This window comes from Muntiacus reevesi, chromosome 7 (assembly GCF_963930625.1).
Source record: "Muntiacus reevesi chromosome 7, mMunRee1.1, whole genome shotgun sequence".
Classification (NCBI taxonomy): Eukaryota; Metazoa; Chordata; class Mammalia; order Artiodactyla; family Cervidae; genus Muntiacus; species Muntiacus reevesi.
The window spans coordinates 79,943,498-79,966,342 of NC_089255.1; the positions used below are offsets into that span (position 1 = coordinate 79,943,498).

General features: G+C 41.8%; 1 protein-coding gene and 1 non-coding gene across 12 annotated transcripts in view; both read left to right on the forward strand.

Moving 5' to 3' along the window:
• The window catches only part of SIPA1L1 (signal induced proliferation associated 1 like 1), a 373,204-nt gene that overhangs the window by 295,475 nt on the left and 54,884 nt on the right, over positions 1–22,845 (forward strand). For all 11 annotated transcript variants that reach the window (XM_065940374.1, XM_065940373.1, XM_065940380.1 and 8 more), the window contains 3 exons: positions 7,493–8,066; positions 8,696–8,970; positions 17,139–17,408. In XM_065940374.1, the coding sequence (XP_065796446.1) occupies positions 7,493–8,066; positions 8,696–8,970; positions 17,139–17,408 (1,119 nt within the window). The remainder of the gene's footprint in view (positions 1–7,492; positions 8,067–8,695; positions 8,971–17,138; positions 17,409–22,845) is intronic.
• Positions 6,559–6,630, forward strand: TRNAE-UUC (transfer RNA glutamic acid (anticodon UUC)). The gene has a single exon. It is a non-coding gene; the product is annotated as a tRNA-Glu (tRNA).

The following is a 22,845-nucleotide window of genomic DNA, read 5'->3' on the forward strand; positions in this document are numbered from 1 at the left end:
GGAAGTAGAGTGGAAAATTTGTACCAATTTTAAGATAAAATGTGGGTCTTCAAAGAGTTTTCATACATGTGGGTTTTTCTCATACTCCAGTCCCTCCCCCAAACTACTAGGGATATGAATTCATAGACCTCTTTCATTAGGGAGATTCTGGTGGGAAAGCTTAGTGATACATTTAATTTATACAAATTTTATTTAAATCTACTTTTAATTTTATCTGTAAGAGATGTAGTTAGACTATTCAAATGCTTTTCCTCATTTAAAGTCTCTTGTTCCCAGCTTTCTCCACTGTGAACACTCAACATTTATTCACTGACATATACTTGGTGCCCAGAGAGTGTGGACAGTTAGTTCCTCAAAGGAGTGTCTTGCTGTAATTGTGTAGAGAGCTGTGGGGTCAATACAGGCTAAAGATACAAAGAACGTTTAGCTGGGAAAATAAGATTCAGTGTATGTTGTGTAGCACAGATGGTGGAATTCAGTGGCAAATTAGAAATAATTCTGTGAGTCAGGGGGTGGATAGCGGTACAGATGGACACATAAACACAGGACGGACACTGGTAAGTACAGTAAGAAGGCTGTGTTGTTGGAGAGATTAGTGGGCTATAGAGGTCCTTGAAGTCCTAGGCCTTCAGACAACACTATATAAATAGACTTTTAGGACAACTCGCTCATTGTCAACATGCAAAGTAATTTATATACAAAAGTGCAAACTTAAGAGTTTATTGTTACTCATTTATTTTTTACTAGTTCTTTGCAGCCCTAATCAAAATATGCTAGGCAGTATTCTAGGCTCTAGGATTCAACAGGGGAGCAGAGAGGAAAAAAACAGTCCCTATAGTGAACATGGAAATGAGACTCTGAAATAATGTGTGCTGTATCACCCTGGGAACTATAATAGAATGTTTATACAGGAAAATCTGACTAATCCAAGTTAATTCCAGAGTCTAGTTAACCTTGAATAGTAGACGTAGCCAAGAACTCAAATTAATCACCAAGTCTGAGTACTAAAGCTTATCACCATACCTGATAAGAGAGCCCTCTGGTCTCTGTTCACTTGTATCATTACAAAGAGCTTAATTGGCTGATTTCAGTTGACAGAATAGATTAGAAGCAACAAATCAAAAAGATGAACCATTTAGTGGCAAGGATGTACTGAAAGCATCAATAAGTGATGACTGATAAAGGGAGATACAGAAAAATGAGTCATGTTTAATGTACAGATTTAATAAGCATAGCCATCCAAGGTCATTTGACTTGGTACCAAACAACCAAATGTACGCCATTTACCCCAAGGGCCTCAATTTATAAAAACACAGTGCAGAAATTTTATGACCATTTTTTTAAACAGCTAATGAATGGATGGATCTAGGCATTGATCATCAAAGGCTGCAAATATAAAAAGAGACAAATGTGTGTCTCGTAATGGAAGAACACAACCCCATCTAGGAATCAGTCTTACCCCTCTTTCCAAAATTGAATGTGAATTTGATCAAACATCTAGAGAAGCCAAGTTGTAAGAAATATAAAAGACCACAGAACATATTTTTATTCAGGAAAATTCAGGCTCTGGACAACTCTGGAACACATAGCCCAGTTTCTTCAACAAATGAATTGCTAGAAATAAAAGGGCAGTGAAGTGAGAAAAGTAGAGGAGCATTAACAGAATTCAGAATTTTAAGATAAAATTAATTAATTGTAATGTATGAGCCTTATTTGGATCCATTTCAGCCAGACTCTTTAAAAATTTTAGGACATCTTTAACAGTTGAAAGTTGCTTTTTGATGAAATTAAAGAATTATTGTTAACTTTAAAATGAGTGTTGTAATAAGTAGTTTTAATAAATACTCATCTTCAAAACATGTTAAATTGTGGTCAGGTTAGGAAGTAGATATATATATATATTATTCCTCTCAGGAAGATTTCCATATTCAGTGGTTAAGATGTAGTAAATGTTGAAATGAGTCAGTATGATGTAGTGCAGAAAGCACTTTGAACCAAACCAGACTGTTAAACATTTCAGATCTTAAATTTCCCTTTCTGTGCAGTAGAAGACTGCTTGACCCCTACCTAAAAATCCCCTAAGTATCTGGTGTAGGCAGGGAGTGTGGTATATGCACATTAAATGACCATGCCTTTCTTCTTTCCTTCTCTTAAATAAAAATAAACAAATACGTCAGCTTCAGCTGTGTGTCTCACAGTTGAAAAATCAACTGTGTCTCACAAAAGAAAAATCAGAGTGGATCAAGTGGTGAAATTCTTTCAGAAAGTCTGTTCCCAGCCATCATTAATCAGAATCCTTCTTGTCTCGTGTGGCTGACCTTTCTACGACAAGATTCTGAAAATGTCACTCTTGGTGCTGAAAACCATTTAGGCAGTGTTGAGACTCGCTGGCATAGCCTACTGCGTGGAGTCCTTCAGGTCTGGCCTCTCCCATCCCTCAGCGTCCGCTGGCCCCTCTCCCAGTCCTCCCACCCCTGCCCCTCACCCCCCATCGTGGAGCTACGTATCAGTCCTTCCTCTCTGCACATGCCACTCTCTGGGCAAGAGTGCCTCTTCTCACACACACCCTGGCCCGCCTTCACCCAGGAATGCCTGCTCTTTTCCCTGGGAGGGCTCCCCTGACCTCCCAGGACTGGATAAAGTATCTTTTGTGTTCCAGTAGCATGCTGAACTCTCCCCAGAAGAGTGCCCACCCCAGCAGAGGCAGCCCCACCCCAGGATCTGAGCTTCTGGAAGACTGAGCCTGTGACATCTCACCCTTGGTCCTGGCATATAGTCAGGGGTTAGTGATTGAAGACTGTTCGCAGTAGAGAACCCCCAGGGAGGGGACGGTGGGTGCCCATTTGTTCTGCCGCTCATCTTTCCTGTCCTTTGCCAGGGTCTACTTTCTTGGAAAGCTCCCCAAGCTGGCAGTCTGATCTGAGCTTCTAAACTCAACAGTTTTGATGCTAAGTCCCCTTCCTTTTAAATGTCGTTCTTTATTGCTGTTGCCACGGTGCTTCAGAAGTTCAAGAGTCTTACTCTTCTCACTCTTTTTCATTGAGACCTCTGTTTAGATGTCTCTGCAACATTCCCGTGTATCAGCTTGTGGCTTCATCCAAGGTCTTTGATGCCAGCAAAGGCCCAGGCCCACTGGCAGCAGCCTAATGGCGATCTCTTTGGCTGTGTGATTCTTGTAGATGGTCCCTTTTGCAAACACTTTAAGAGTGGGAAATTTAAAAATATACAAGCAACTCCTGAAGCTCAATACCAGAAAAATAAATGACCCAATCAAAAAATGGGCCAAAGAACTAAACAGACATTTCTCCAAAGAAGACATACAGATGGCTAACAAACACATGAAAAGATGCTCAACATCACTCATCATCAGAGAAATGCAAATCAAAGCCACAATGAGGTATCATTACACGCCAGTCAGGATGGCTGCTATCCAAAAGTCTACAAGCAATAAATGCTGGAGAGGGTGTGGAGAAAAGGGAACCCTCTTACACTGTTGGTGGGAATGCAAACTAGTACAGCCACTATGGAAAACAGTGTGGAGATTTCTTAAAAAACTGGAAATAGAACTGCCATATGACCCAGCAATACCACTTCTAGGCATACACACTGAGGAATCCAGATCTGAAAGAGACACGTGCACCCCAATGTTCATTGCAGCACTGTTTATAATAGCCAGGACATGGAAGCAACCCAGATGCCCATCAGCAGATGAATGGATAAGGAAGCTGTGGTACATATACACCATGGAATATTACTCAGCCGTTAAAAAGAATGCATTTGAATCAGTTCTAATGAGATGGATGAAACTGGAGCCCATTATACAGAGTGAAGTAAGTCAGAAAGATAAAGAACATTACAGTATACTAACACATATATACGGAATTTAGATAGATGGTGGCGATAACCCTATATGCAAAACAGAAAAAGAGACACAGAAGTACAGAACAGACTATTGAACTCTGGGGGAGAACGTGAGGGTGGGATGTTTTGAAAGAACAGCATGTATATTATCTATGGTGAAACGGACCACCAGCCCAGGTGGGATGCATGAGTCAGGTGCTCGGGCCTGGTGCACTGGGAGGACCCTGAGGAGTCGGGTGGGGAGGGAGGTGGGAGGGGGGATCGGGATGGGGAATACGTGTAACTATATGGCTGATTCATGTCAATGTATGACAAAACCCACTGAAATGTTGTAAAGTGATTGGCCTCCAACTAATAAAATAATATTTAAAAAAAAAAAAAAAAAAGAGTGGGAAATTTAAAAACATAGCCCCAGGGAGTAAATGTGATCTTGTCACACTGCCGGTTATCCAGAAGCTCAGATTCCCATCCCGGCTCGCTCTAACACGCTCTGGGCAAATTGTTGTACTTCTCCGAGTCTGTTTCCTGGAGAAGTGAAGAATGTACCAGCTGTTCAGACGGAGGTTCAGGGATGTGTCAAACGGCAGAGTGAAAGAGAACACCTTTCTGGTCCCTCAGTGGTTTCAGGATGAGGGGAACAGAACAGATTTTTGTGTTAAAATGAATATAGATACTCTTCAGTGGAATGCAAAATCAAGATGAATGTTAAGATGAAACTCGAGATTCTGTTGACAAGAGTTTGAGGAACCCTGACTTCTCTTAAGTGTCCTCCCCCGACCCACTGCTAACTTTCCATAACCCTTTCAGTCTTTGATCTTCTGTCTGTCTTCCAGATAACCCACTTGAGCAGATAACCCTTCCAGTCCTTGACAGTGCTGAGCATGTAAGGCATGGCTATGATTTTAAAGAATGTATTATTTCTCAAGAGATACAGCATTGCATACTAGGCTAAGTGTGGCCAAGAAGCTCTTTGGAATGTGCTTTTAAAAATAGCGAAAGCCATTTATAATTAATTCATCTCAAGTATCTATATATAGCACACTGAAATTCTAGAAAGGCTTCTTTTCTTATGAAGGCAAAGAAAAAAATCTTTCTACTTAGCTTAAAACAGACCTTATTATCAAGAGTTCAGAATTGGTGGCATCTAAATTAATGAGCTTTTAACCTTGTAGAAAACCTTGAAAGTTAGATTTATCCAACATAAAACCCTTTGTTTAAAAAGAGCATTCTAGGGTATCATCTTCCTCGTCTTCTGTAAGGATTCTATTTCTAATGATGCAAAGCTGATTTTAGTGTCTGTATCATTTACCTCCCTACCGTGATGAATCACTGATAATTATATGTTAAGGGTTCAGGTTTTTTCCCTTATAGTTCATTCTCCAGTCTTCTAATTATCAGTGGCTTTTCAATATATGTTTGTCTAACATTCTATTAGCTAATAAATAGATCTATTAGACAACCCGTGAATTTAAGGGGAAAGTGGATGGATGGTGCCCATATCAACACCTTCTGCTAAACATTTTTCTCTCCTTGTTTAAAATAAAATCTCTGCTGTTTCTTGAGAAAGAATAATGATATGAAATTAGCAAGAGAAGAAATTGTCCATTTAAAAGGGAAAGATATTAAGTATTTCTGGGTCCTTCTGGGATTCCTCTTAGAAAAGCAAGTGAATCTGGATTTTAGCATCATCTGCTTGACTTGAAGAAAAAAAAAAGATCAAATTAAAATTATACAGCTGTCAGCATTCAAGCCAGACAGTTCACATTAGGCAGGAAAAACTGCCTTTCTAATACTGATGTAATTAGCTATCGTGCAGATGGAGGTTTCTGTGAATTCTCATCTCCAGTTAGAAAATGGGATGTTGCCTGCCACCTTTCTTTGTCATGAAATGAACTATATAGTCTTTTTTTTAATAAATTTGTAAAAAGCCATTTTCAGAAATAGGCCATCTTGTGGCATATTCTGACAAAATATATAATTTGTCTCCTGAGGATGCTGATTTTTATTTATTTATCCTACTTTCACAAGCAGTAATCATTTTTGGAAAAGCGAAGCCAAGTATCTTCGAGCAAACCCTTGAAATAAAAAATTGTGCAAGTTTAATTTGAAAGTTGCATGCTCTTTGATTATGTCCTTTCGATTCTGAGAATTCTAGAGAAACAGATTCTGTATTCTTAGTACAGTTGCATAATTGATTCACTTTTAAATAATTGGATAATTTGAAAAGAGGATGTTTGATCTGTTAGAATCATCATTTCCAGTCCTCTCAAACTTTGTTCAGGTCCTGGAAGGAGATCTTGAAATATGATATAAAACACATTATACTGCCCCACTTTCATTTAATTCCTGTTGTTTTAGGAAAAACTTAAGTCTTTTTCCTTTTGAGATTAAAAATAATAGATTAGTATAGATATTTGTAGATCCTTGTCTTGGACCCAATTTTAGCAATATAGATGCAAAGGCAGTGACTGGAACAGGCTTTCTTAACTCAATCTTGCTTAAAGGAATGGGGCAAGGAATGTATTTTCCTTACCAATCGTCAGAATCAAAGACCAAAAGTAGAGAATTTGGACCAAAGAATAGCTTCATTTAAAAATATGGTTTTAAAGCACTGTTGGTATTACCACATAAAAATGATAATCCTTTTCTCTTATCCAAATATCAAGTTTCATTTTAAAATTATGTTTTTGGGAGAATTCCCTGGTGGTCCAGTGGTTAGGACTTGGCACTTTCACTGCTGAGGCCTAGGTTCAATCCCTGATTGGGGAACTAAGATCCAGCAAGCTGTTTGGTGCAGCCAAAGCAATTTAATAAAAGATAATTTAAAAAATAAAATAAACTCATGCTTTTTGATCTGGTTGCTTAAGGCCTGACACATAGGAAAAAACAATATGTTTAATTTTTTTTTAATCCATTCCTCTTTTTTGGATACATATCTTTGGATATTTGCATTAGAAGATGACTTCTGTGGTCATCCTGTCTGAAATGGGGACTGCATTTGTGTTCCTCCAGAATCTGTGTTGTTTAGTCACTAAGTCGTATCTGACTCTTTTGTGACCCAATGGACTGTAGCCCACCAGGCTTCTATGTCCATGTGATTTCCCAGGCAGGAATACTGGAATGGGTTGCCATTTCCTTCTCCAGGAGATCTTCCCAACCCAGGGATCAAATCCGTGTCTCCTGCATTGGCAGGTGCATTCTTTACCACTGAGCTACCTGGGAAGCCCTACTATAAAACCTACACTTGTTCTGAAAGGTGGTTATAGTAACCACCCCTCCCCACTTGGGAATAACCACTAAGTATTTTAAATGCTGTCTCTTGTAAAAAATATTACAGTTAAATCTTTTTTTTCATGGAGTTATGGTTGATTTACTGCCTGTTAATGAAAGTTTTTACCTTAATTTTTTGGGTATTTTGACCTAGAAAAAATGTTGTTTCCTAAGTCCTAAATACGATTGATGGAAAAGTCTGCTCGTGTTAAGCAGAAATGTGTATTGTTCCTTGTGGGAAGATGCCAGTTATTTTCCTTTTGAAGGATGTCTCTGTCATTGAGAAAGTGTGTTTTATCCTCCTGCTGTGAGTCTGAGAAATATTGACCAGCCTCTTTCTCACTGGTCCTTCTCTCTGTAGTGTGGCTGTCACCAGGTCCAGAGACGTGCCTTCTTTTGGACCTCCCATCCCCAAAGGGGTCACCTTCCCTAAGTCAAATGTCTTCAGGGACTTCCTTTTGGCCAAAGTGATTAATGCAGAAAATGCCGCTCATAAGTCGGAGAAGTTCCGGGCCATGGCGACCCGGACCCGCCAGGAATACCTGAAAGACCTGGCAGAGAAGAATGTCACCAACACCCCTATTGACCCATCCGGCAAGTTTCCGTTCATTTCCCTGGCCTCCAAGAAGAAGGAGAAGTCTAAACCATACCCGGGAGCTGAGCTCAGCAGCATGGGGGCCATTGTGTGGGCCGTCCGGGCCAAGGACTACAACAAGGCTATGGAGATCGACTGCCTCCTCGGGGTCTCCAATGAGTTCGTCGTCCTCATCGAACAGGAAACAAAGAGTGTGGTTTTCAACTGTTCCTGCAGAGATGTGATAGGGTGGACCTCAACCGACGCCAGCCTCAAAGTCTTCTACGAGAGAGGCGAGTGTGTGTCCGTGGAGAGTTTCGTTAGCAACGATGACATCAAAGAGATTGTCAGAAGGCTTCAGGTCAGTATTTTCCTTCCACTTACGTGCATGTCCCTTTTTCATCAAGCTTCCCATGCAGGTGAGAGCCAAGTTACAGAAGCCCGTCCTGTTTTATTAGGCCCTCTGAAAACTCCCTTCATGGTGGGAAGGAAGCCAGAGTTTATGTCACACTCGCTTCCCATCATTTTTTTCAGCAGGACAAGTAGCAGAACAAGTGGGGGAAGACACCCTGACTGTCCATCTTTGTTGGGAACTCATTTGCATGTGACCTGATCCCATTGCCGTGGTGACTGATGATGTAGCCCAGCCAGTTGGCTTCAGCGGGTGAAAACAGTTGTTGGATTGAGTATCTGCTGCTTTGAATGTCTTAAGGGCAAAATGAGTAGCAGAACACCCATTTTTCTTCACTGCCAGCTCCCTGTAAGTCTCTGTTAGAGGTTTCATTGTAACTTCAGAGAAGCCATTGAGTTCTTTGGACACAAGAAGTGTGTTCCTTTGGGCCTAATGAATGGAGATTAGTGAAGGCAAAATAACCAGCCTGCTCTTCAGCTGGCATAAGAGTATTCAGAAATAACGCTGCTGGCCACGCATACCACTTAAGACCCTAGTGGGTTCATCAGACTGTGATGTCTTTTGTGTTCTTTGTCTAGTTTGTGTCAAAAGGCTGTGAATCGGTGGAGATGACTCTGCGAAGGAATGGGCTGGGACAGCTCGGCTTCCATGTCAACTACGAGGGCATCGTGGCAGATGTGGAGCCCTACGGCTATGCCTGGCAGGCAGGGCTGAGGCAGGGCAGCCGGCTGGTAGAGATCTGCAAGGTGGCTGTGGCCACTCTGAGCCACGAGCAGATGATCGACCTCCTGAGAACATCGGTCACAGTGAAGGTCGTCATCATCCCCCCACATGACGACTGCACCCCGCGGAGGTAGGTCTGAGAGTCCGGGGCCACTGGTGTAGCGTGGAGAACATTCCCCAACTGGGTGGGCGTGTAGGGGGGCGTGTGAAGAGCACTCGGTTACAGGCGATGCTGAAAGTTCCCTCCACGGAAGGTCTGACTCAGGACACAGCTCCCTTTCAGCATGTGGCAACAGCAGCTGGAAGGAATCACCAGCTTGGACCCTTCCCAGGATTTACATCTCTGGGTATATAAAGTCACCGTCACAGACAGAGAAGTCTGGTAAATATCCCCTTTAAACATCTTGCTCCAGTAGCTGAGAAACATGGAACATCTGATGTTAAGAGACACTCAGCTTGACAAACTGTCAGACTCTTTTCTTTTGTGTTCTGTGACCCTGCTTCTCCTGCATCTCCCATTTGTAGCCAGTTGCTGTCCAGAACTCTTGAAGTACTGTTTTTGACCCCTGCTGTTTCAATCTGGAGGGCTGAATGTGACTTCCCAAGCTTTTTCTTAAGTGCATCTGCATGTGTCAGAAATCGACTTCAGAGAAGCTAGCCCCGCTCGTGATGCCGGGACAGTGTGGTTCCCCGACTTCACAGAGGGGAGCCCAGGAGCTCCCCGCCCCTCCCAGCTTCTGCCAAGCCTGCAGCACTGTTGAAAATTTAATTTCTCTGTCTCTGGGGAGATTTCCTGATGGAACAGATTTAATCAACTGTTTCTTTCCTCCTTTGAACATGCACATGCTATTTTTGCTAGGGTTTTTTTTTTTTTTCCCCAATCTGTTAATTTGGTTTAAACCCGTTATTTTCTAAGAGTTCCTCTTAGGCTTTGGCAATTAATGCTTAGACTTTCTAAGGCCAAGACAATATTCTTATGCTATTTTTCCCCCCAAAAACAGGACCAGTCCTGCACCTGAGCTTTTATAGATTCACGAATGTCAAATGATAGAATGTGTAAACAGTTAGGATGGGTTATTTGTACCCTTTAAAAAGTAAACAGCAATGGCAGTATCGGTGTATTTCAGTTCTTCAGACCAAGTGTTACAGGCAAGGCTGTGCTCAGGATGGTATTTAGTACTGCTTACCTCCTAGGTGGATGTGCCGATGTCAGAGTGTGGTGAAAATCCCCTTCTCTCATAGTTTCAAGAACTGCTCCCTTTCTGATGACTGGATTTCCCTGGAAACCAAAATTTATATCCAGAACTTTTTGTTTTAGCTATTTCGAGGGCAGGGAGGGTTTATTCTGAAACTAACCTTCATTTCCTCAAGCACATAGTATAAATGTTAAGTATTTTGCTTAACTGCAATTCAAGAATGACTCTTGAGTGCAATCGGAAAGGCAGCTGGGTCCTTGCAGCACTCTCCAAGTGCTCTGTGATCCTCTTTCTCTTTCTTTGGCCTGTTTCCATCCCATAGTCTCTGCTGTGAATTGTCTACTTAATAGTCTATATGTCTAAGCAGTCACTGATAAACTGGAGAAAATAACCAAGCTATGTAACTTGCCTGGGCTTCCCTGGTAGCTCAGCTGTTAAAGAATCCACCTACAGTGCAGGAGATCCCAGTTCAATTCCTGGGTTGGGAAGATCCGGCGGAAACAGGATAGGCTACCCACTCCAGTATTCTTGGCCCTCCTGGTGGCTCCGTTGGTAAAGAATCCATCTGCAGTGAGGGAGACCTGGGTTGGGAAAATCCCATGGAGAAAGGAACAGCTACCCACTCCAGTATTCTGGCCTGGAGAATTCCAAGGGCCATATAGTCCATGGGGTCGCAGAGAGTCAGACACGACTGAGTGACTTTCACTTTCACTTTTCATGTAACTTGACAGCCTTAGGTACAGAGGCTTCTGGTCTAAGGACTAATCTACTCAAAAGGAAGCCTGTTGATCGTCAGATGCCATCTGTCTGCTCAGGGGTCTTTCCCCATGTTTCTTGGCTCTTCAGTTCATGGGGAGAGAGAAATAGATATGTATGTGAGAGGAAATGGGATGGAATGGGCAACATTACTGACACTGAACTGTGAATAGTAGTTACTAGAAAGATGGGTCCATGACAGGAGGTGGTTTGTCTACCGTAAAATACTAGACTAGGTATATTTGCTGTGGTGTATTGATAAAAACAAGTAATATTTGCGGAGTTATTACTTTAATATGCCAGGACCTAGAAAAAAGCACTTTTAAATGAATTAGCAAATTTAATCCATGTAACATCCCTGTGAAGTAATAGTATTAATATTACTCCTAGTTAAAGGAAACCCACAGTCAGAAAGGTTAGTAACTCCCCAGCCTCATCTGGCAAGTCCAGGTCTAACTTGAGAATCCAAACTCTTAGCTTTGTATGCTTGGGACAGAAATCCTTTCCTATGTACCAGTGGAAGCAGGATATGCTGGTAAACTGGCTTTCTGGGGAAAAGAACCTTGGTTTGTAGTACTTGCTGATTCCCATGATGCAGATACTCCCGCTGTTGCTGATTTCAAGCTACCAACATGACACCCCTGAATGCACACTTGGGATGGATGCTCAGAGTCTGATCCTGCAAACCAGGGCTGGCCGGCTCCAGCACAGCCTTTGTGAATAAGCTGTATTTTCCTTCATCGCCCCTTACGACTTCTGGGGCATCATTGTCATCCTCCAGTAGCCACGGAGCCGGCAGTGCTGGGACAGAAGAGTGTTAGGAACCTGCCCCCATGAAGGCGTGGGATGGGGGACTGATAAGCTCACTGCACAGCCCCGCGGGCCTCGGAGATGCACTCTGGCCCTTTCACTAGAGTTTCCACCTGAGACACCATGACTGACCTTCTAGGTGGGTCTGAAATGATGCCCTGCATGCCTCTGGAGGACCAGAAGCCCGGTCTCCCCTTCCCTCCCTTAGACACAACTTCAAAGGAACAGCTGAAGCATTAACACCTTGCTACAATTTTCAGCAAAATAAGATAATGCTCTTCTGTCACTTTTTTTTCCTCTCCTCCGCACTTCACACTCCCACGACTGTTTTGCTCGCAGCTAATTACTCTGCTCTTTGACTAGTCACTCGCCCCTCTGTCAGCTGGTGCTGCCGCTCCATGGCCAGGAAGAGCAGGCCTGCTGGAAACACGCTGCCCTCCCTCCCCAGCTGCGTGTTTCTCAGGGTCCCCGGGACCCTGGGGTCATAGGGCCCAGGCTTTAGCGTGGGGATTGTATGTAATCACCAACATCCATGTATGCTCACATGGAGGCATCACTAGTTTTGGAAAGGCAAAGTTTTTTTTGTTTGTTTTTAATGAAAAGGCCAGTTAAACAACAATGAAGTGGGGCTTCAGCAATACCTGTAAAGTCCAACTCTTCTCCTTGTCCTTGGAAATAAGCAGACCCTCCATGATTGCTCCCACAGGAAAGTGTATTAAAGAGAAGATGGGACAGGGGAAGTAAAGCAAAATTCCTGAGGCCCTACTGGGTACTGGGTTTTTGAAAAGTCTTCATAGCAGCCTCATTTCCATTGAAACAGTGAGCAGAATGAGGGTTGCAGAGGTTTGGTTACTGTGCAGAGAGTGAGCATGGGCAACTAGGGTGATGGCGTGATGGAAGCAGTCCTGGAGAAACAGATTTGGGATTTAGCTGTGGACTTCCCCAGAAGGCTCCCCCCAGGGAGTGAGATGTCGCACTGCTTGGGGGAGTGCCCACCCCATCCATCGCCAGTGGGAGTGTATGTCCAGCTCTATGTCTTGGTGTCTGTGACCAATGTCTCTGCTCGAGCAGACATTCTTGCGGCAAGATGATAAATACCTAGATAGCAGATTCAGTTGCGATGCTCTGAATGGTATTGCATGGGAGCGGTGGCCCTTCATTCTGCTGAGGGTCACCAGCCTTTGGATTATTTTTTTAATTGAAATATAGTTGATTTACATTGAGTGTTATTTTCAGATGTACAGCCATGATTCAGTTAATATATACATATATATATATATATTCTTTTTCAGATTCTTTTCCCTTATAGGTTACTACAAAATAATTGAGTATACAGTTCCCTCAGGAAAAAGCAATCAAGGGCCATTCAAGTGGAAAAGCTAAAAACAAGTTACCTAAAAGGACCAAATTATTTTTTAAGTAAGAATTGATTGCAAAGGTTTTTTCCTCATTTTAAAAAACAAGTATTGCAAGGTACAGCAGCATCCTGCTTTAGAGTGAGAAGGGCTGTTAGAAACCATCTGGTTCAAGTCTCTAATTTTTTTAGATGAGAAACTTTGGTTCAAAGAAATTAAGTTGATTTTTTTTAATTCCCAAGCCAAAATCACATGGTTTATTAGAGATACAGCTGTCCCCAAGCACCCAACATTTCTGATTCAAGAGTCCAGTATTGTGATGGTCTGTTCAGTATACCACTCAGCTGATTTTCTATCTGTATTTCTTAAGGTCTTAAGGATGAAGGAGAGAGCAATGGGTAGTAAGAAATTAAAGGAAAAAGTTGGAATAAAAAAGCCAAGAGGAGAAAGAAGATAGGGTGACTTTTCAATGAAGTTAGGGTTTCAGCTTGTCACTTTGTGTCACTTTTAATACTTCAAGTTTAATTCCTGTTGATTGTAGCTCTTTGACAACTGTTGGCATTTTGTCATGGGCTATGCCCCAAATGAAATGCAATAGTCAGATGTAAGTTGAAGTTTGGGGATCTGGAATAGAGATATTCTTTAGTTAGTGACTGAAATAAGACTAACCTACAAGTAGACTTATTCTGTGGATTCAAATCCTGGCTCTGCCACTTCTTGACTGTGTAGTCTTTGCAAATTAATCTCTGCAGGCCTCCATTTCCTCGTCTGATCCACAGGGATAGTGATACTCAGACCTGAGAGTTGTTATAGCAGAGCCAGATTAGTGCTAGACAGTCATGAGCTGTAAGCATCAAGAGTTTTTGTTGTTCAATGCCAGAGTTTACTTGGAGTAATACAATACAAATCCCTTTGTGAATTTTCACACGTGTCATGAAAAGCCAGCTTTTATCTTTGTCCTTCAGTGTACTGCCCACTTCTGGATTCCATATATCATTCTTATATTTTACAGAGATGAGTAAGGGAGCAGAAGCTAGTGGTGGCCTGCCGCCATGGAGGGCAGTCAGAAGTGGCAGGATGGCAAGGGTTTAGCACTGTGAAATCTTTGCTTTTCAGTCTCTGTAAATGCATCTTCCCCCCCTGCTTTGGCCTTATCATGCTTGATTCTATAATTATGGAATATGCAGAAGGTTTCTAGTAATATGCTAAGAGCAGTGGGGATGAAATATAGACTACAGAGAAGACAAAATCTCTGGCTTAATGAGATCTTTTGACCAGTTTTAGTTTTAAATGTGATGCAGCTTAAAGAGTACTTGAACTAGAAGAAAATAGAATAATTATCAATTGCAAGTCTTCCATTTTACAAAGAAACTAAGGCCTCAAAGCAGATATTGTCTATTTGGTATTATGTTATTATTGTTTCTATTTTACTTATTTACTTACTTTTCTATCCTGATGCATTATGGGCTGCAATCAGCCTATGAAGGTATGGAATTAAAATTCATTGAGGGGATCTCTGTGTATGTGTGGAAGGTGGGTGGGGAAAGGGAGAAGGTAAATTGAAAACTTCCCTGGGGGAAATTTTGAAAAGTTAATGCCCCAGGTTATGTAGTAAAGTTCGGTACATACACATGTAAATTCATGGCTGATTCATGTCAATGTATGGCAAAAACCACTACAATATTGTAAAGTAATTAGCCTGCAACTAATAAAAATAAATGAAAAAAAAAAAGTTCGGTACATATTCTGTGTTTGTGTTGGTTCCTTGCAGCCGACAGAAAGGGGTGTAGATGGTATGGTCCATTGAGTTTATAAGTTAAATAGACCATCGCAGAGGAGAAGCAAAGCTCGCCATAATTTTGAGGTGGAGAGAAATTTTTCCATGCATTATAATAAATTCGTGTTAAGATTCTTTTGGCAAGCTACAACATTCTTGCATTGTATTTCCTGATCCAGAACCCTAGATAATGTACAATCAGAAATGAAAGGTTCATATATACTACGGTAGCACCTGTATTAACAGCCAACCATGTGGCAATGCATATTTTTGTCAGAAATATTGAATCAAAGCTGGATACTATATCAGAGCCTAAGGTGATAATCCCTCATTTCAGAGAAAAGGATTCATTATGTAAGAAGTCAGTAACTTCTGAAAGTAATGTCAAGTGGGCCATACAGTGTTTTGCAAACTGCAGGGTGTAACTCTTAAAAAGATCATGAAATCTGTTTAAGAGGTTTTACTCAGTCTATTTTTTTCTTTAATGAAACGGATTAACACGGAACATAGCAGAATGGAAGCTATCAGAGGAGGGTTATGTGTATTTATGGTTGTGCTGTATCACAGTATATAAAATGTACTTGTCACTCAGATTGTGGTCCAAAAACTTCAAAAGCCATTGTCACCCAAGCATAAAAGAGGCACAGCAGAGTCTTGGGCATAGGGTCAGATTAGGGGTGACCCTGGCTCTGGCAGGGGTTGGAGGGAGTGGCAAAGAAGCTCCAAGCAGAGGTGCCCGTTGGAGGCTTGGGCTGAGACTAGGAGGGCAAGGACCCCAGCAAACCCACGTGTCCAGAAGCAGCGCTTTTCAAAACCTGTGGCTGTCATGAGGGTGAGGGAAAGAACGTTTGTGATTGTTGGGAGTCTTACCCTGAAATACACGGGCAAGGTCCTGAGCAGGGGGGACCATTCCATCCTGCCCATTTTCCCACCAACAAGAGCCCCTTCCCCAGATGAAAACCAGGCCTTCAGCTGGAGACTCTATGGACGTGCCTGTCCAGTGCAAGAGCCATGAGCCATCTGTGGCTACAGAGCCATTGTAACGTGGCTGGTCCCAAAGGAGCTGTGCTCCAAGTGTAAAATGCACTCAAAGTGTATACAAGGATGTAAAATCTCTCGTTAATTTTTTAAATACTGATTTATTGATCGCTTGTTGAAATGATAGCATTTTGGATATATTGCGTTAAGTAAAATGTATTCTTGAACTGAATTCACCTGTTTCATTTTGCTTTTGTGATGTGTCTGCTGGACGTTTAAAGATTATGTACATGGCTTCTGTCGGTGGATCCTACTATATTTCTGTTGGACGGCGCTGGTCTGGACTTCCCTTATGCTGCCTCTAAATTTCCTCTTAAAGGACTGTTTTGCTATTACTCTTAACCTTTCCTTTCGAGATTTTTCCACATGCTTCTCAATCTTCGAAATGTCTTTAAGAAAAAAAGTCTTTTTTTTTCCCCACTTAGTGATGAAATTCAAATGCACAGTTTGAGTTAATGCTTTGGTGAGAATAGATTTTTTTTTTTCCCCCAGTAATTTGTCTATCAGTCAAGTCAGTAATGGATTGAACCTTCCTTGGTTGTTTGGGGAAAGGGACTAGAAAGTGGGTTCCTCCTTTCTTAAGGTTTGGGGGTTGGGGCGATGGCACAAAAAGAGGGTAAAATGATGGGAGACAGTTGCGTGCCCGCCATTCATTTCACTCAGGCTGCTGCCTGGGGCCGGCCCTGCTATGAGAGATTTCTGACTTTCGGGGAGCTGGGGGGAGGCCTGATTTTAGATTATGCTTTGTTCCCCAGCAATTTGATAATTTTTTATTTGATAATTGCTAATTTCAATAACTGGTACTTTTTTTTTCTCCTCCTGAGCTAAATTTGGCTCTCGGTTTGGATTTCAAGGTTTCTCCCTACTTATTTTTGACTGTCGGGATCCCAAGAAATTCAAAACTATATACCCTTTTCGATCCTTGATCATAAGGGAAGGATCTAAAGCTTCCTTGTGATAAAGGATGTAAAGCCGCCTGTTTCCTCCGAGGCCCCGTCTTAAGAGGTCTGCTCCCCCCATATACTATCCTGGCACCTTCCCTCCCAGGTCACAGTGCCAACTCTACCCCTGCTCCACCCGACCCCCCACCCCCACCAGGGCGACCACAGGTCTCACTGTCTGTCCAGGATTCCGTATCTCAAGTCCAGTATTTGGAACTGAGCAAAGGAAAATATGGGTATAATGCTTCTGAGGATTCTGGTTTTTGAAAGGAAAATGATTGTAGGGCTTCATGATTGAAAGTGGTTTGAAACCAGGAATGAAGTGTTTGATGCGTTTTAACTGTTCCTGTTCATGAGAATCCGTGTGGTTCTGCCAACAAGCAGAAGCAATATTGATGTTTCTTCTCTCTATGCCCTCCCCCTAGGAGTTGCTCTGAGACCTACCGCATGCCAGTGATGGAGTACAAAATGAACGAAGGGGTTTCCTACGAATTCAAGTTTCCCTTTCGAAATAACAACAAGTGGCAGAGGAATGCCAACAAGGGGCCGCATTCACCTCAAGTCCCGTCCCAGGTGCAGAGTCCCATGACCTCGAGGCTGAACACCGGGAAGGCGGACGGGAAGATGCCGCCTCCGGAAAGAGCTGCCAACATCCCCCGCAGCATCTCTAGCGATGGGCGCCCGCTGGAGAGGCGGTGAGTGTGTTTCTCAAGGTTTGCCCTGAATCTCTGCCCCAGATTTAAATATCTCCAGGCCCAGAAGTACCAGTATTTGAGCTGCCCATATTTTACTAGAAATCAAAAATTAAAACTGAGATGCTTGCACTAGTGGTCTTCAAACCATGGTAGCATTCTGAAGCCAGCAGAGTAAATGAAGATGTGTTCCAGCAAAGCATTTGGCCTTGTGTAATGGCATCTGGGCTTCGCTCTTTCATTTTGCTATGATACCAACAGAAATCATCATTGCACACTTAGGAGCCATATGAACTAGAACTTGTCAGTCACTTTGAGGTGACATTGACCACATCATCATCTTTGGCAGTCTTTGACTTGTAGAGGATTAGTGATATGATTGCAGCAACAGAAGGTTTTTGGTTGAGTGTCTGTGTTTGTGTTTGTGTTACTTTGTTATAAAGAATTGTGAGAAGGGAAAGCCACTAGTATAGTACAAACATACTTTCCACTGCTCTGAATGCAGAAGAAAATAGTGGATGTTAGAACACTCAGTCCTGAGTAAAGTAATTAAAAAGAGCAGGCAGGGATTGAGGGATCCCAGAAAGTAACAGACCAAGGTTGGTCGTTAAGTGGAAAGTCACAGTGGATTTCCTTACAAATTATACTGGTTAATTCTTTCTTAATCAGGATGCCCTAGCATTTTGTCTCAAATTCACTATAAAATGCAGCACCATGAACTAAGAACCTAGGGCAAAAATTAAAATAGAGTAAGTGCTCTTAAAATGTGAATACATATGAACTATATAATTTTAAGTCATTGTACTGTAAATTCAGACACTCCAAATTACCTCGACTACAGTTTAACACAGCAGTCTGCTAGTCCTCTGCTAGAAGAAGCTGACTTCTTTCTGTACATGTACTGCCCTTTCCCCATCATTGTGCTTGTCTTGATCACATCTCTGTGTGTTTTTGTGGTGCCCACACTACAGAGGGGATCAGGAACCCTCAGAGCTGGCAGGGAGAAGTCTCTGTTCCAGAAGCTGCTGTGGAATGAAGAAAGGTCCCTATGGAGCCAAAATGTGAGCCTGACTCCAGCCAGAACAGGGCGCCAAGGAAAACGTCCCAGCGATGCTTCAGAAGTCATTGGTTCAGACTGAGAGCAGAAAGTTGGAGGTTTTCAAAACCACACTATGATGTCTTTTATCTTAAAAGACATAAAACATTGACACTTAACTATTTCAGAAACACTAGAATACCATGTAGAAATAATCTGATCAAAACAAAAACAGACAACCAAAAAAAAACCCTAGTTGTCTTTCTAAAATTCCTCATATAATCCTGGGGATTTATTTACAGAGCCTTGCTATTTATCTCAATAAAAGATTCCTCTCCCAAAGTGGCTACATTCCCATCTGGACTCCTCTTGCTTTCATTATTTTCAGGAAGGAATAGCATCCAAGTGATCGCTGAATAAATTCTTTGTTCTGCACATCCCAAACTTGGCTCCCTCTGAGGTGTGTGTTAAGTGGAATTCATGATTTGGCCCACATTTTGAAAGATGAACCTAGGAAACCATTGTTTAGAGAAGGACCTTTTGTTCCTCTCAATGCTATTTTCTTTCTTTCCAAGACAGTCATCAGGAATTTACGAGAGAAATCAGTTTCACGTTATTTTATATGATATTCCATATAATAAAATAGCAGAATGTATTTTGATCCCATGTTGAATTTAATTTCTGCAACAGAAACTAACGCTTATGGCTGAATGTACTGACCTGCGAAAGTGAAAATATTTTTTGTAGCTTCTTATCCTCTTGGGACGCAGGCAAGTGCTATAGACTGCATCACTCCATTTATAGAAGTTCTTTCTGTGGATGTTTGTGTGTACCTTTCCCATAACTCTATCCGAAGGATAGGGAATTCTCATGCTCTCCCTGTAAGACTCTAATAGCCCTGTGGCTCTCCAAGGCATAAGATGAAACTGGCAGAAGCGAGGCTGCCAATGGTTTTTGGAAAATTTGACCTCTACTGAGTCTTCTTAGTTTCAGATATCCTTTAAGACACTGGACTAGGATTTCAGATCTAACGATGGAGGACTTGTAACACTAAGCTCTAAATTTTCAGATTATTTGTCTCCTCTTCATTTTGAAGGGTATGGAATTAGATGGCTGTTCCTCTCTTGTAAAAATTTAAGAGTTTGATGTCCTATCCCATCATTCCTAACTTTCAGTAAAGCAGTATTTCTTATTTAAGTTTTAACTTTGAGGCATACATAGAAGGTACTGTTTGAGAAACAGTACCGAGTGAGTATTCAGTAGACTCCTGACATTCACCAGGAATACTTCCCGAGTCCTCCATTAAGACCTAGAGTCATAAAATAGACCTGAGAATATCATTTCCTCCATGAAACATATAAAATAAAACTAAAAATTTTATGCATTCCCTTCCTAGTTCTACTGAGAACAAATTACCTTACTGCAACATGGATGTGATGCTCCTGACTATCCATACCTCCCCATCTGACTCTCCCCCTTCATCCCAGCCCTGCCTAGATACCATTTGCCTTTGTACCTGGGCCGTCTGTAGAGTGATACGGACCTTTCAGATGAATTATAAGTGGTCAAAACAGATGCCAAGGTCTGCCATTCCCTGAATCTTACCTTACCAGTAGTAGCGTATGCCTGATACTGAGACTAAAGGATGGTCCCTTGGTATCAGTATAGGATTGCTTCAGAACCTCCCTGGATACCAAAACCTGCAGTTGCTCAAGTCCTGTAATTAACCCTCACATCCTCAGCAGGTCTGCAGATCATGAATATAGTAGTATATGCATTGAAAAAAATTTCCTATAGAAATGAGCCTATGCAGTTCAAACCCATATTGTTCAAGGGTCAGCTATATTGCCTTTACGTGGTTGGTTTGTTTCATTTATTTTTCTCCCCCAGGTCAGGCAAGTTGTATTAAACTGTAGAGAACCAGCTTATTTAGGATGAAGTGTGCAGCCACCTCAAGCCTACTCTGCACATGCTACATAAATCTGCCTACTTCATTCACCATGACTGGACACAGCACAATTCATTTTAAATGAAAACTGAATATACTGCTTGTAGAAACTTAATTTACTGCTTGTAGAAGCATAGTTTTCTTGAATTGTATGCAAGTTCCCAGACTTAACAGTCATTAGAAACAATTAAAGAAAAAAATGCTTGTGGAACAGATTATCCTTTTTCACAATTTTTATGACAAACTAAAAGGTATTGTTCCTATTTGGAGTTTCTAACAAGAATTATTTAACTGAATTTTGCTCTCTATACATTGATTAGAGAAACTGATACAGTAGGAGTAGATGACCCATTTGCCATCTAAATAGAATAAAGTCTGATTAGATTTGGTTTAAATATAGGAGCTTTATGCTATCTAGGTGGCCTTTCAAGTATATAATTTTATGGTATTTGTGGGAGAAGTTCTTATTGACAGAATTATTATTTTTGTTCAGTAGCTAAATTGTGTCCGATTCTTTTTGACCCCATGGACTGCAGCATGCCAGACTCACTGTCCATCACCAACTCCCAGAGTTTGCTCAGACTCATGTCCATTGAGTCAGTGATGCCATCCAACCATCTCCTCCTCTGCTGCCCCCTTCTCCTGCCCTCGATCTTTCCCAGCATCAGGGTCTTTTCCCGTGAGTTGACTCTCTGCATCAGGTGGCCAAAGTATTGGAGCTTCAGCATCAGTCCTTCCAATGAATACTCAGGGTTGATCTCCTTTAGAATTGGCTGTTTTGATTTCCTTGCTGTCCAAGGGACTTTCAAGAGTCTTCTCCAGCACCACAATTCAAAAGCATCAAGAATTGACAAAATTAATATTTAACAAAAACAGGTGATATGGTGCAATCTCTATTTTGGCCTCAAATATATCTTGAGTGTAAGGATAGTACTGAAATTAAGTTAACTGGCTGTGGTACCCTGAACTTAACACATTACTGTGTTTAAACATAATATGGGATTAGTAACACAACCCTAATCGGTGTTAATATGCTCAGAAAAGCTTAAGTATTTCAGGGATTTTGCATAAACAACAGGCATGTTGGCATATAAAAGAATTTTCCTTTCTCCTTTTTGTAGATGAAGTATTGCCAAGCTTTCTATAAATATTTAAAGTCAGATCATACTGAACCAATGCTCCTTTTGCATTTTACCTGGATGCCATCCTCTCCCCCTTTCTCCACTGCATTTAGTTTTCATCAGCTGGATGGAATGTTGCTTCGTAAACAGAGTTACAGCTGGCTACACTTGCAGCCTCCCTAATGCCCTCCTCTGCAGATGTCTGCACCATGCAGGGCATGAAGATCCTGCCTAGAGGATATTGTTGAAACAAATGCAAATAGTTCTTCTATTTCTGTTTCAGTATCCATTAACAAAAACTCCCCTTCCCCCACCCCTAGGCCCTTACCATTCTACTTTCTGTGATTTTGACTATCTTGGTACCTCACATAAATAGAAAATTTACCTTAGTGGAATCATCCACTGTTTGTCCTTTGGGGACTGGTTTATTTCACTTTAGCATAATGTATTCAGGCTTCATTCATGTTGTAGCATATGTTGAGTTTTCCTTCTTGCTTATTAGCTCAGGCTACTGTAACAAAATACCATAGATTCAGTGGCTTATACAACAGACATTTATTTGTGGAGTCTGGAAATTCCAAAATCAAGGTTCCAAAAGGTGTGGTTCTTGGTGAGGACCCTCTTCTTGACTTGTAAAATGCATCTTCTTGCTGTGTCCTCACATGGCAAAGAGAGGAAGCTCTGGTTTCTTGCCCCTCTTATAAGGGCACTCATTGCATCATGGGGGCTCCACCCTTATGACCTCATCTTAACCTAATTACCTCCCAAAGGCCCCACCTCCTAATGTCATTACACTGGGGTTAGGATTTCAACACAGGAATTCGGTAAGGAGTGAGGGTGGGGGGATCCCCAGGTGGCACAGTGGTAAAGAATCCACCTGCCAGTGCAGAAGCCACAGAAGACAGAGGTTTGATTCCTGGGTCAAGAAGATCCCCTGGAGGAGGGCATGGCGACCCACTCCAGTGTTCTTGCCTGGAGAATCCCATGGACAGAGGAGCCTGGTGGGCAAAGAGTCAGACACAACTGAGCACACGTGCACAGGGGTGGGGGAGGGGCACATTAAGTCCATAACCTTTGCCTTTTTCAAGAATGGGTAGTATTCCACTGTATGTATGTACCACATTGCTTATCCATTCATCCATTAATGGACACTTGGGTAAATCAGTTTATAAAATTCAAAAGAAGGTAAAAGTGAAACACTATAATCTGATAAAGCCATAGAATTGAAGCTTAGATTTAAGTAGAATTTTTGCTTTTTATTGACTTAATTGCCCCAGCTCGTCAAAGGAGTGAATGCACTCTGGCATCCACACTGGCATCACTTTAGATGATTTG